The following is a 14,871-nucleotide window of genomic DNA, read 5'->3' as shown; positions in this document are numbered from 1 at the left end:
AAATTCTTTCTTCTCCTTCTTCTGGCTGATCTGACAGCATACAAAAGACCTGGCACAGGCAAAAGACTGAAGCCTTAAAAGTCAGTGGAAAGAGAAGAAGGTGGAATAAGCAGACCTTTGAAATCACAGGTGCTCCTGGCACAGGCTGCCTCCCGCTCTGTCTGCCAGGTCTATTGCTTTTCTCTCCCCTTGCCTTCTGCAGACAAGTTCCCTTCGGCCCCGTGCCGTGGTGCTTCTTTGGGTGCCCAGGGCCACCAGCAGCAGCGCTGCTGCGTGTCACCATTTGGTTTTGTTGCCAGAGAGTCAAACAATTAAACATCATTTAATCCAACAAGAATCCAACATTTCTTGCTGGACTTAAGCATCTTTAAATATAACCTCTTAACCTTGCACAGTCCAACAGTTGTTTGATTTTAAAGATAGTCATTTAGCCTTGGCTGGCTCCAACCTTCTTGCTAGATCGTCTCCTCAGCTGCAGCCTGCACATATTAGTTTGCCAACACCTGAAACTTCCATGGTTGTCTCTGGCTAGCTAATGTTTTCTCTTCCAGACCACTGTTTTTGGTTCCCTGGAGAGCTTCCCTCTTGCTCTGCCAGCAGCCAGCCTCCCACGGAGAGCCAGCATACCTTCCTGGCTACCCCAGGCTGCTAGAACTGCTGCCCTGAGGGAGAAGAGCTGGAGAGTCCGTGCTGAAGATTGCACTGTCACAATGGAGACAGACTGTTTTTGTTTTCTTCTTTCTTTTGGTAAATATAGGTGATTATTAAGAACACTACTTTGCAAAGATCACTTATTAATAGTGACTTATTATTAGTTCCTGAGAACTTAACAGCTGTGCCATGTTTGATTATTTCTAATGGCAGCATCAACTAGGGACACCAGAGTGGTTCCCGTACCAAATCCGCCGGCTCAGCTTGTGCCGTGTTCCTGTTTGTGACAGCAGCTGGTAGCAGAGCTTTCACAGGAAAGCACCAGAAGCCCTGTAATTACATGATCCCCTGCAGGATTTGTATTCTCAGAAAGTTTGGCCTTTTCCCCAACTATTAGAATTTGGTTTATGCAACGAAATATGAGGACCTCTCATCCAAGAGGTATTTAATGGATTGCCACATTCACAATTGTAAATCTCAGTCCTTATGTTTGTACAGATTGCTTTGCTTTCTGGAAGAAAAAGCTACGCTAGGCACAAAAATTCATGTGACAACAGGCTTTTAGCTAACTTGGACTGAGCAACACATCTTTATCCATAAATCTTAATTTTTAGTTGAGACTGGAGAATTGCTGTCCTTGTACTTCCTCTGCTTGTGACTTAATTGCAGTCTTAAGGGATGAGCACAGAAGAACTTGGTGATGGCAGGAGCATCTTTCTGCCTGGCATGAACTTGGAAAAGGAGCGAGCCAGATCTGCAAGGGAGGCAGCGGTACAGCAGGGCATTGTGGTGCAAGGCAGGGAACTACAGCTGGAGAGGGCTGACCTCGTGGGACCAGCTGGCCTTGGGTACCTGGGCTGATCTCATCGATTCTTGTGGCTGCTTGATGTAGCAGGAGAGTACTGAGCACCTTTATAACTTAATTTCTCACCTACATGTATGCAAGCATATCTGGATCAGCAGGGAAGGGGAGCACTCTTCTTTAGGCATACACCTGAGGCACCGTCAGATCAGTAAGTATATCTGAGCCTGACAGGCTGCCAGCATCCCCCTTGTACGGAAAAGCTGCCTGATTGACTTTGCAAAGAACAGGGCTACTGGGTGTAATACGAGAGTATGGTTAAAGTTTAGAACTGTATATACAGGTTTGCAAGGTGAGAGGGCCTGTGCTTTGCAGTCATACAATGTAGCATCTCTGGTGTATTCTGGAAGGAGAAGGAGAAAAAAATTGTTCTAGTGTTAAACTCAATAAAACAAAAAGATAGTGCATTTATCTTAAATAAAGAACAGTTGATTGCAAACATTTCAGCTTGTTCTTAAATGAAGAATGTAAAAGATCCTAAAATTAAGAAAAAAAAGTCTTTGTATATGCAAAGCTACTTAAGGTAGCCGAAATCATGGTGTTCAATCCACTCTGTTGTTCATGGGGCTTTTATGGTACCTTCTTCATACATCTGTGCTGTGCTCAGGTTATACAGCGGCTCATCTCCGTGTCAAATATTGCACAGTCTCAGCTGGAGGAGAAGGGAGAGCGACATGTACACAAGTGCAGACAGCAGAGGAGCCTGTGGTGTGGCCGTGTCTCCGTGCAGGCTGAGGGCGAGGAGCCTACGTGCCGGGGCTTATCCCTGCGGTCCGGGAGGACAGGCAGAGCCTGCCCGGGGTTGGCTCGGGACACTGGGCTTCGCTGGGGCAGCGATACAGCCTGGAGGCTCCCGGGTCTCGGATTCACTTCACAAACTGTATCCTCTCTTGGTGTAAAAGTTATCAGGATTTTGCAGTAATGTAAAGGAAATCTTTATGTCCCTAGGAATTTGAACAAGATGAGTGAGCAGCTTATTCTCATACTGAGCAGAAGCGATTCATGAATAGTCTTTGCATTGCCATTTGTTTCCCTTTTTGTTAATGACTAACATCTTAAAATAAACAGTGCCAGGCTATGTAGGTACAATTAACAGAAAATTGGTCCCTGTCCCAAAGCGTGTATCTTGTGAACCAGGAAGTAAGCCCTCGCTATTTCAGCAAAATCACTGTACCGTGACCATTGGGCAAGTTACTGACGCACTTAAAAGCTCGCATGCATCTGAGCCTGTCGGCAGGTAGTAAAACCGTAGTAGAGATTCTTTTAGTGGGTGCGTGTTGGTTTCCTGTGATCTGGGAGCAGCGGCAGGCGCCAAGGACAGCAGATCTGTCTGCGTGAGGAGCAGTGCCGCTGCTGCAGGGCGCCTGGGAAGCAGCTGAAGTCTGGGAGGGCTGGAGCCCGATCCCGGGTCCTGCTCCAGTGCCTGGGGCCAGCAGGCAGGGCCCTGGCCACGACGCCCTGGCCACGACACCCTGCGGGTGGGTGCAGGAGGGCTGGGGCACGGCGGCTGCGATAGAGCAGTGCCTGACCCTGGGGCGTCCTTGTGGGGCGCAGGCTGTTTCTGTGCTGTGCTTCCTCGCCGCAGCCCTTAGCAGGAGAGGCTTGACCTTTTTAAAGATTTTGAGCTATTATCATTCCAAAAATGCTGTAGTTTAGACTAGGGAGGCAAGATAGGGAGGGAGCAGGAGCCGATGCATGGGCAGGGCAGGACGGCTGTGCGGATGCTCCCAGGGGCAGCCTGGTGCCCCTGGCCAGAGGCCGAGCTGGGGCTGTGAGCTGGGCTGGGGGCTCCCTGCAAGTCCCAGCCCTGGACATGTCACACATGTGGGAGTTTTGACAGGCGCTGGGGCATCCTAGTGTTAGACGTTGTCATGAGACAAGAATCCTTCAGTGAAACTGGGGGGGAAGAAGATAAAAATCAGCTTAAGACTCTCCATGCCAACGCCTCAGAAAGTAGAGCATCCATTCTTGTTTGATCTATGCGCATAAAGAGGTCAAGTGGGAAGAGGATGGCCTCAGCACCTGTTTCCCATAGCTCAAAAATAACTCCAAGTAACCCACTTTCAGCTGAAGTTGCGTATTACTCATCCTCCTCAATGAACTGCTGAAAGGGAGGATGGTGCTTGTGTTTTGTGGGATTCTGTGTAATCTCTGCTTCTGAGGCCTTTCTAAGTGTCCTTACCACTGATAATGAGCAAGTGGGGGGAATAAGGAGAGGCGCTGATGAGAATGGTATTGAAAGTGTTTAGCGAGGTGTCACATGCTGTAGGTAAAGCACACTCACCCCATTATGTCTGCAGTCTTAACAGCTAAGGCACCGGGGATGGTGTAATCAGGTTTTAATGGGGACAGTTCTCAGACGTTCACGTGCGGTATTGTTTCAGACCTTTGGCATAGCCCTAAGTGCACTCCAGTGAAAGGAGTTTGTTGTGACACCGAGCCTTATAATGACTTTTATGTAAGGCTGTGATTACAGGCCGCAGGTACAACCTTGCAGATGGAGGTCAGTAGTGCTAGCCAGAAGACAAAGACAGGCAATGTCACAAGTCAGTGGGCAGGGAAGGAGCGGGGGGGACTGTCTGTGGGCTCCTCCATCACCATGAGTGCAGAAAACAAAGGGTTCTTTGGAATTCGGAGAGCAATGGTGAAGCAACAAGTGATGCCAACAAGTGTTATGACTGTTGTGTTAGAATAATAATGGTGAAACTCGATGTGGACTGCTTTCTCATTTAGTATAGTTTTGAAGAAAGGTGTACAGCTCTATTATGTACTGAGACTGTTTGAGTTTGGCATGGTATGAAGAACATCAGACAAATCTTGATCCAGTGAACGTGTTTAGACTTGATAAGAAAACAAATTATGAGTCAAGAAGGAAAGTTCTTTCTTGGCATGTGTAGCAAACGAGGCAGTAAAGAAAGTGAGATGAAATCTGGATCTCTAAAAGCTGCTCTCTAAGCAAATGGAAAGGTGAATCTAAGATACAGTTAGGCTCACAGTAAGTAATTTCCTCTGAAGTCTCTGTGAGCACCCCTAACTGTGCTGCTGTACGAGATCTCACTAACCAGCAGGCAACAAGCCTGGTTAGTATTACTGAGTGGCACCAAAGAAATAATTCAGCCCCGAAAAGCACTGTGAAGGGAATCGTGGCTGTAGAGGGTAAGCCACTGTCTGGGAACTAGATTCTGCAGATTACAAAGATGTGCAACGCAGGAGTATCCAAGCAGCTCAGCGGGGTGAGCTGCAGTGTTTTGAAAGCTTTCTGGGGGAAAAACAGCTTTTGTTACAGCAAAGAGCCAAGAAATAGGTGAACAACATTCAAAAAATATAAGAATGAAGCTATCCATGCCTAGGTTTCTTGGTTATGCTTCATTACTTTTTAATTATTATTTATTGACTACCTCTACTGTGCTGCACAGTACAGAGCAATTTTTCTCCTCTAAAAAACAGCCTCTGAAATGTGCACAGAAAGAGGTATGGTGACATCTCTCATACAAAGCTTGTATATCTGGCAATGAACTCCTTTTGCAGCAGCAGATGAACAACTGTGTTGTTTTTTTTTCCAAAGGATATCAACTTCCAACATAATTTTTTTCTGCTGGGGGCTGACCTGGGAAGTCAGCACTGATGTGGTTTGTTTCTTTTATTTTTTTTTCTTTTATTTTTTTCTTTCTCTCTCTCTCTCTTTTTTTTTTTTTTTTTTTTTTTTTTTTTTCTTCCTTGGCCAAAAGGCAGTTCCAGCTGTCCAGAAGCTTGCTGCAGGCAGTACTTCATGCCTTCAGGGCAGCAAGCCTTTCTGCATGCAGTGAGCGGGGCAGGGGGCGCAGGGTGCGCTCACTGTCTGCTGGCCCTGAGCAACCCCAGCAGCCCAGGAGGAGCCACCTCTGAGTTACGTGTGGTGGCCTTCAGCCTCCACACTGGGGGCTGCTGAACTGTGAAACAAGAAAGGTGATTTTTGGAAAAATATCCCCAAATTAAGGTGGAAACATGAACTGCAGCAGTGCTGTTGGCTGCAGTGGGAACCTGGTGGATGTTGAGTGATGCTGAGAAAACAAGAACCCATTTCTGCTTGTGAATCTGCTCTGATTGGTACCCCCCACGCATCACTATTTCCTCTGATGTTTCTAGGTAAGCAGAAATACCTGTGTGCCAGCCGGAATGACTGCACCATTGACAAATTCAGAAGGAAAAACTGCCCATCTTGCCGCCTGCGAAAATGCTACGAAGCAGGGATGACTCTCGGAGGTACTGTATGGATAACAGCTTCTGGTTTCTCACCACGTGTGTGGGGCATCCAGGCTAATCGTGCAGATCACTGATGTACTTGGCACATTAATAGTCAGTAAATGTGTGAAGAAATGAGGCTGATGGAGCGTAATGAGATTCTGGAAACGTATGCAAGCTTCTAATACCAAAATTGTGAATTTCATTGAACTTGTCTTTCCATTTCAGGAAGCATCCTTTTCCTTGATTTAAAACCTTGTTAATGTGAAAAAATGCATTGACAGCTGTGTAAACTGGATTCTCAGTTGTATCGAAGCCTCTTTGAACAGCTCACTCCCATTTTAAGATGATTTTTCAAAGGCAGAATTAGACAAAGGCACGTTTTTTTTCTTTGTAAAAATACAGCCCCAGCATTCTTCTTCTCTACATAGGTGTTGCTTCTTTGTCACCAGTAAAAATCATTATTATAGTTTGTTCCAAAACATGTAGCTTTACCAAAAGCTACATGTTTTTGACACAAAGCCTACATCCAAAATCTGAGGCTTTCTGCTCGAAACCTAGAAGCTGCAATCTAGGTTGAGCCAAACTATTCTTGCGTTCATACAAGCAGGGCTATTTTGCTGCCTGAAATGTGCTGGACCTGCCTTTCTTCCTTTCTACCTCACAAGCAGACAGAATTTTAGCATACCATTATTTATGAGTACCACTGGATGGCTCATCTTTGAGTTCATTTGATGTGAGTGAGAAAGAAAATCCCCTGAAAAATGGGGCTGGTGGAGCTGACCTACCAATAAAAGGCCTCTGACAGCAGAGCTTGGGGGAGTCAGTCACTGCAGGGCTTGGGTTGGGAGGGACCTTGAAGATCAGCCAGTTCCACCCGCCTGCCATGGGCACGGCTTGTGCCATGGGATTAGGAACATGTGAGAGCCCCTGGCAGCATCATTCACGGCACGGAGAGCTGGGGAGCGCCTGGCTGGATAAGTCAGCTTTTTGGGTTAAATGCTTCCACAGCTGCTGGGGTGTGCAGTACCGTGCGGAGCTGCTAGGCTGCTCTAATGTAATCTTGAAGAACGTGCTGCTGAACAGGCTGTGGTTTATTGCTCAGCAAGGAGCACTGATTCCAGTTTTATTTCTTCCCCAAGAGGGCTCTTACAGCTCCAGGTACCGACAAGTACTTACAGCCAGCAGAGCAGGAACTTGCCTGCTCTTACAGCAGCGGGCAATAAATCGGATCGAGCGATGGCAGCACAGCTCCTGGCAGGAGGGGCAGGTGCAGACGTGCAGCACTCTCATTCCCTCCTGCTCACAGGCACTAAAAGTGAATGCCAACATCTGGTGGGGTGGCTTTTCACTGCTGCTGCTTCCCCTGCACCCTCGCAGGCTGCTGCAGCGGCACAGCTGGATTTCAGAGCAGAGAAATCCCCCTTGAAGTCAGAGGGGATGTACATCAGTGCAGCCTTCCTCTGTGGGGCACACTGACAAGACGAATGCTAGGACTGAGAGCACCCCCCCCCCTTCGTTTTTTTTTTTTTTTTTTCCTTAAGCTTTTCGGGTCGCTTTGACCTGTTCTGCCTGGTCTGTTTTACATTTGTTTTGAATGTTGGTTTAAAGGCGATTGTTAAAAACATGCATGCTATGAGTTTGTCCACAGTTATTTCTCCCACAGTAGAAAGCCACAGCATTTGAAAACACTTCCAAGCTCCAAAGGGTTGGTTTTATCCGCCTGTTAATTACCAGTCACTCGTAGGGTATAATGGAGCTGACCGTTACCAGCATCCCTGCGGCTCTGCCTGTTTTAATGGTAGGAGGAGGTTACGCTCAATGCCTTATTTAGGACTGTCTGCTTAGGCACAGAATGGCAATATTTTGAAGCACTTCATTATTGATTGAGATCACTCTGACCTGAAAACTGAAATCCATTAAACAGAATCTTCTCTCCCAATCAACTCTGTGAAGCCAAAGAGAGGGAAAAAGTTAAAAGTAAAAAAAAATAAAAAAGTGATAATGCCAGTTTCATTTGCTCGTTTCGACTGGTGCACTGCTCTCCGTCTCCCCCGTTACCTCTCTGTGCTGCAGTCCCAGACACCTGCGTGGTTTCGCGGCTTTGTTGCAGCCCAAACACCCAGTGCCCGTGCTGCTGCACACTCGGGCATCTGCACACCTCTATCCTGTTCCACCCCAGCCCCTGCTCACCCAGCCAGGACCACGTGCACAGAGCTGCAGAGCTCTGTTTTTAAGGCACCTCCTGTTCGTTTGCTGCCAGTGCATTTCAGCCTTGGTGTGCAAGGTCCCGCGGGCTGTTTCTGTTCTGAGAAGGGAGCGTGTCTGCCCTCAGCCGAGCTCACAGCAAGGCTCAGCAAGGCTGTTGGGCAGCGCAGCCAACACCTCTGCCTTTGGCCTCAGGACTGCACTTGGCGTTGTTCCTGTCTTGGGCAAAAACTCCCACACACGTAAAATTCAGTTCACTGATTGCAGGGCTAGAAGACTCTTGTAATTAATACCTCTCAATACCCTGTAAAACACGAGTCATGCCTGTATTTAGTTCTAATTCAGGTCAAGTTACTGCACTTAAAGTGCAGTTCATATCTTTTAAAAACATTAGATACAGATGTATTAATTCCCTGCAATGGAGATGCTGACACATTTTTTGCCAAGCTGTCACAATGGTTAATTACGTTTGCTGCTGTGATAGATGTTCCTTATTTTTCATCTTGTCTGTCCTTGATTTCCAGGAGCTGTATCTTTATTGCAAGTATGCTTGCATGCATAAAGAAACTACTTTTATTGAATTTCTGCTCCCTGCATTGAGTATTTGTTGGCTGTGATTTAATAACCCTTTAGTCTTCTTCATAGCCACCTAGATAATTTTTTTTTTTACTTCCTCACTCCTGAGAGTATTATCTAGTTTTTGTTATTTCTATGACTTCTGCAGTTTAGCAACACTTCCCCTGTATGGTGAACATCTGATCACAGTTTCCCAGTTTCAGCAGCATCAGTGCTTAAAAGCAGTGGCAAGATGCCCTTCGTGTCAACATTTTCCTCCTTTACTGATGGGGGATCCCGTTATTCTGTAGCCACTGAACCATGCAGCCAGCTCAGACTTTTTCCCCCGAAGAAGGAAATACTGGTATCTTGACAGGATCTGGTTTTGGCAAGATATATATATTGACTGATGCCATTTTGCCCAAAGCTGACATCAGGCTGAAATACTCAGCCCCGAATTGATAAGATTTCTTTGTCTTGTCTTATGAAAAAGTGTTTCCTTCCAGTTCCTCAGAACTTCCCAGAGTCCCTTGTGAAGGATCAGTACTGGCAACTCAGAGATCCTTGGCCAATTCTTTGAAACTCCTGGATGAAAGTCGGCCAAGTTATGTTGCTTAAAATGTATTTACCTTCTATAATTGCTGTATAATGGACTCCCTGGTCATTTTTGCAATTATGAATACTTTATCGTGATATAATTACATCATCTAGGCTTTTTTTTTTTTTTCCAAATATATAAAATTCATTCAAAGTGAAAAATTAAGCAGAATTTCAGATGCAATGCATGTGTGACTTACTGTGTGAATAACCTGCATGATGAGGCTTCCTGACTGTTATATGCCCTGGTAAGAGCAAAGCAGGTAAACTTTGTGCTTTCAGTCCTGTGCTGGGGTTCAACCCACCTTAGCGTAGAGACTTCTGCCTAGCTTGGCTCATCCTCGAATAAAAGTGTAACAGATGTTTTTAATGAGGAAATTAATTTTAAGTATCTGTTTCTGCCCAGCGTTATCCAGGGAGTCTAGCTAATGAGCACTGTAGATTTCTAAAATTAAGAGAGGTGAATCCCATATTAGATGTTTGTAATGCTTTCAGAATATTTCAGAAACATATTGAAAGAGACAGCTTTTCCCTCTATTCCTCTATTTCCTGTATTTTCCATTTTTATTTCTAGTAGCTACTGTGTAGTAGCTACCAGCAAAACAGGCTGTTGAACAGGTGAAACAAAATTAAGACAAAAGTGTGTGTATATATATATAAAAGCTGTGTGTGTTAGGAGGTTCAGATACCTGCCTGGATCCCAAGATTTTTAGATTAAAAGTAAGTGAGGATTCCAGTAAGACCATTTCAGGAGCTGAATTTCAGGGTACAATGAGTACAGCAGTTAAACAACCTAGAGAAATCCTACCATAAGCCATAGATTTTCGAATCTATATAAAGTTACTCTTTACCCCTGAAGCTTCTCCCCTTGTAGCACTCTACCTAGAAGTATTTCAACGATCCATGGAAAAATTGCTCCTGAAATACACAAACATAAGTTTCCTCTGATAAGAATAGTTATTATCCAACTTCAGTGCTATCTGATGGAAAGTGGTTTTGTTTACGACTGCAGTCTCAGAGCCAGCATGGTCATTTGTTCTTTTCTTATTTCGCTCAATATCTTTTGATTTTAGAGAATTAATTCAATTCAATTCAACACAAAAAAAAAAAAAAAAAAAAAAAGAAAAAGAAAAAGATTGTAACATTTAAACCAGGATATATGTGTTTTCTACAGTACAGGTTTGCAGTTTTAGCTTTATTTCTGTTCAGGTCCTTATTGGCATGATTATTCATCTTTGGAAGATATGGTTAGGTTGTTTTTATTTATTTATGTATTTTTCCAAGCCAGGTAGCTTGTATTTCCCACCAGCACTCCTGTCATTAAAAGTCCAGTGCCAAGTACATCTATAAGATGTGGTTTTGCCTCACGTGGAGTTTGTCCTGATTCCTCTATCCTTTGCTAACAGGAGGTGGTTTAGGAACAGGGGGCCAATGTATTGTGCTGGTGCATTTCCATGTTGCTTGTCCAAAACAAAAGCCAAACGCAGCCCTCAGGACAGCTGTGCCATACCTTTCCCAGGCGATCTGCTGTCAGAGCAGAGTTCGAAAGGAGAGCATCAGGAGTCAGTTCTTTGCACTATCAGAGATGCTTAGAGAAGTGAGAGAGGAGAGGCTCTGATTTTCTGTCTGGCCTGCGATCCATGCAAGTAAATGCAGAACTACATCACACTGCATTGTAGCCTTGTTTTCCTTTTGTTCTTTTTTTTTTTTTTTACTTTTTTTTTCTCCTTTTTTTTTTTTTTTTTTTTTTTTTTCAGAGCAGCCTGTCTTAATTACAGTAGATCATCCAAAGTGCATTACCTAAAGATCAGGATTTTGAATTGATTTACAAAGCTGCTCTTTAACTTGACATTTTTATGTTTCACTGCTTATTTTTCTAATTACGGCTGAAAGGAAATCTGAGATAAGTATCATGTAATGTAGGAGCCAAAACCCCAAGGACAATTGGTTTGATGTTATATTCTCTGCTTGAATTAAGCGATCAGCTTTTTTTGCTCTAATTAATTAGAGTTTTTTGTAGTCAGTGAGGTATGAAAGCAGTTCCTTTCTGCAGCAGCCTGCCAACCTGTGTTGTGCTGAACACAGTCATGTAGATACCAAATTAGATAACCACTAACTCTCCAAGAATTTTGAAGTCATGCATCTGAAGCTCCTGGTATACCTTTCAGGGAGATTGGCTTTTATAATTAAGAGTCAGCTGCGCGTCAACAGAGAGACTTCGTTATGGTGACAAGGGCACATGTCCATGTTGGGCAGTCCCAGCCCCACAGGCTCACTGTACTGAAGTTCCTTTTGATGCTGGCCAGCGGACCAAGGCTGCCCTCACTTGAGACTTCTCCTCTGCAGAGGGCTAGCTGGGAAAACTCCAGGGAAGCAGCTGTGGAGACACGGGCTTGCCTTTAGGTTGCTCTTTCCCTAATGTGTTCATGGAGTAGTAGTCCAGCTGGGAATGCTTGGCTCAGGGCAGTACGTGCTGCAGGAATCCCCTGCAGGGAGAACTTGCTGCCCAGAAGAGACCTTCTCACTCCTGCAGTGAGTCTGTAAAAGTGGTTTTGTAGGGTGAAAGCCATCGCTATGTGGAGAGTGCCCTGGCCCTTGGGGCTGGGGTGTACATGTCCCAGCTGCCTGAACTTGGTCGTGGGGTGGAACGATCCAACTTAGAGTACTTAAGTACATTGGCTTTTTTCCCCAGAATGTGACCACATACTGAGTTTATTTGCTTGGTTTCCTTCCCTTTTTAACTGCATGTGAGTAGTTGTTTGAAGCAATTTGCCTCTTCTCTTTTCCCCAGTTCTTCCTCTCCATTTCTAACTGGGATTTAATGTGAGACCAGTGACGGTTGAGGGTGTAAATGATGCTTGTTTTTTTCCATATAATATTAATGAACAAATGTATTTCCTTGAGCATTGTATACTCCCTTTTGTCCTTTAATGATGCCTGTGATGCTAGGGCACTCACTAGGCTGCATGCACCACCTGTGTCACTGCTGCTGGTCACCATTCTCAATTTTGTTGTAAGCCAAGAAGCATCAAGGCTTTTTTGTTTACGTGTCATACTAAAATGTGTCATTTCCACAGCCCGCAAGCTCAAGAAGCTGGGTAACCTGAAGACACAAGATGATGCCGAGGCAGCCAGTTCCTCCAGCCCCACGGAGGAGCAAGCTCCCAAGATGGTGATGACACACATTGATGGGTTTGAGTGCCAGCCCATCTTCCTCAACGTCCTGGAAGCCATCGAGCCAGCTGTGGTGTGTGCTGGCCATGACAACAGCCAGCCTGATTCATTCTCCAACCTGCTGACCAGCCTGAACGAGCTGGGGGAGAGGCAGCTGGTCTATGTTGTAAAGTGGGCAAAGGCATTGCCAGGTGAGGATGAAAATGAACAAACCCCAGTCCTGTCCTGTCACGTTCCCCAAAGCCCCCCCATTTGCATTGCCTGAAGGTGGGTTTCAAAGGAGGTGGTCTGCAGCCTGCATCTCACAATCACAAAATTTCCTGGGGGAGCGCTTTCACAAGGTGTCTGTCTGTAACTTCTCTGTAAATCAGATTGAAACAACACGAGGTCTGTCTCCTTTTGGTGGCTGGTTTCTTCCCACTGTGTGTGAGGGATCCTGGTAGAAATTCAAGGTTTTTTTTCTTTCCGTTCTCCTGAAGCAGTTTTGTTCCACTTCCAGAGCTGTTACAGCCAAGCCTGGAGAACGCTTCTCTAAACAAGAGATTAGCACCGTCCCGTAGCTTCCATGAGCTAGAGGAAAGCGTACCTTCTCCAGGTGATCCAGAAGTGCGCTGCTTCATGAAGTAGCAGTGGAACTGGGGAAGCTGCTGAAAGTAGCTGAGGATCAGGTCTGAGTTCCTGCAGAGCTTGGTCTCAGTATGCAGGCAACTCAGCAAAAGTTTACATTTAACTGGATATCTCCTCTGAGGAAACTGTCTGGTTCCTCTTGGGACCCTGGAGGTCAGGACCTCACTTGGGCACCTGTGGAGACCGTTGGGGAATCTAGGATCACGTTTATTCCAAAAGAAAGCTCCCATTTTAGAGCTCCTGTTATAAACTGGCCTTATCAGCCCAACCAATCTGTTTTAAGACGTGGAAACCCAAAGGGAATCTCCCTTTGTTTGAGAAGCCTTTAGCACAATTATCAGTCTTCTGAGAGCAAAGCCAACACGAGTAAGGCAATAAAATACAAGAGCTCTCAACATGGATCAGCCATCCTTCACATGCTGGTGGGTTTCCAGCCCATCTCTTGGTTCCTGGGCAACATTTTTGGCCTTTAATTCTGCTTATTTTGGTGCAGGTGTAGCCACAGCCTGGGATACCATTTTTGTCTTCACAGTCTCACTAGACTGGCTTATTCCTCTGGAAACCACACTTGCCTTTCGAAGGTCTCTTGCCTCTGGAACACAGCAACCCTACATGTTTTCTAGAGGCTCATCTTCCCTCCACACCGAGAGCTCTGTACTGAGACAGGATCACCTGCCGTGTCCTCTGAGAACAGCCCCGGTTCCTTTATTCTGATGTTCCTCACCGGAATCGGGGTCTTCAGCACAGACAGCTCCCAGCTCGCCAGCCTGTCCTCCCAAGACCTCTTGGCAGGCGTCAGTGACTCAAAGGCCTCTGAATTTTGTGGAAGGAAAGAAAAAGGCTACAGAGGGCCCCAGCAGCTGCCTGCAGCCACACAAACTGCCCGGCTGAAGCATCTGGGAAAGTTCACTCATCTCATGTGAGTGCTTATCTGCTCTCTGGGAAGTCAAAGGGTGGCCACAGCCACCTCCGTGGGCACCAGCATTGCTTACGGAGCCCAGGCTTCCTTGGCCGGTCTGTCAGAGCTCGAAATGGAAGTGCTGTGGTTTGGGTTGCTCTCTTGTCCACCGCACCCCCCAGCTGTGTCTGCCATCCATAAAAGCTGTTGACAAGTGTGAAGAGATGCCAGCGTGGATGGAGCCTGCAGAGCTTGCTGCTGATGGGAACACAGCGTCACCATCAGCTGCACTGTGCCCGGAGCAAGAGGCAACGCCAGTTTGTTTTCCCCAGCTTTCTCCCTGTAGTTGTGTGACATATGCCAACATGGAGTTTAGCAGTAACAACGACAAATTTACCACTTAGTCATTCTCTTGATATTTTCAAGGGAAGGAGTAAACAACTGCAGCATTGTTGCTGCTCTGTGCTTCGGGCTGTGGTTATGCAGCCCCTTTGCTCAAGCCGTGACCCAGCTGTTGCTGCGGCGAGGTTGCACACCCGCTGCTGGTGGCTGCACACCCGCTGCTGGTGGCTGCACACCCGCTGCTGGCAGTGCTGCCTTCTGCCACGTGCTGCTGCTCGGGGCAGCCCTGATGCCTGCCAGACCTGCAGTGTCCTGCTGGATAGCCACGGGCAGTTTGCTGGCTAGAATTGCTTTAAGTTACACTTTGACTAACAGTGCAGAAGTGTTTCCAGCTCTTGGGGCTGCCGGTCAGCTAGGCAGCTGGACGCAGGGCAGATCGAGGAGACAGCGATGTGCTGGAAACAATGCAGGGGGAGAAGTAATGGAAACAGAGCCCAAGCAATTTAAAACAGCGGGGTGTTGCTGTGTTTACCAAAACAAAAAGATGTGCACTTGGCCTGCTGGGAGGCCAGAGGCTTCTAATGAGTGCTGTTGGCGGAGAGGTGCCACGGGTGGCCGCAGAGCTTTCTGGAGCCGCGCTGCCCAGTGCGTCTGGTGCAGGAGGAGCAGAGCCCGAGGCCGAGGGCAGCTCCTCCCCACAGGCAGCCCTGGTGCTCCGTGGGCACTCCTGGCTCTG

The 14,871-nt window shown here is 46.4% G+C and overlaps 1 protein-coding gene across 2 annotated transcripts in view; it reads left to right on the top strand.

The window, feature by feature from the left end:
* The window catches only part of AR (androgen receptor), a 57,367-nt gene that overhangs the window by 32,026 nt on the left and 10,470 nt on the right, over nt 1-14,871 (top strand). For both annotated transcript variants that reach the window (XM_032196107.1, XM_032196106.1), the window contains 2 exons: nt 5,639-5,755; nt 12,172-12,459. In XM_032196107.1, coding sequence (XP_032051998.1) covers nt 5,639-5,755; nt 12,172-12,459 — 405 coding nt within the window. The remainder of the gene's footprint in view (nt 1-5,638; nt 5,756-12,171; nt 12,460-14,871) is intronic.

Source organism: Aythya fuligula, chromosome 13 (genome assembly GCF_009819795.1).
Source record: "Aythya fuligula isolate bAytFul2 chromosome 13, bAytFul2.pri, whole genome shotgun sequence".
NCBI lineage: Eukaryota > Metazoa > Chordata > Aves > Anseriformes > Anatidae > Aythya > Aythya fuligula.
This window is presented reverse-complemented; position numbering and strand designations above follow the sequence as displayed.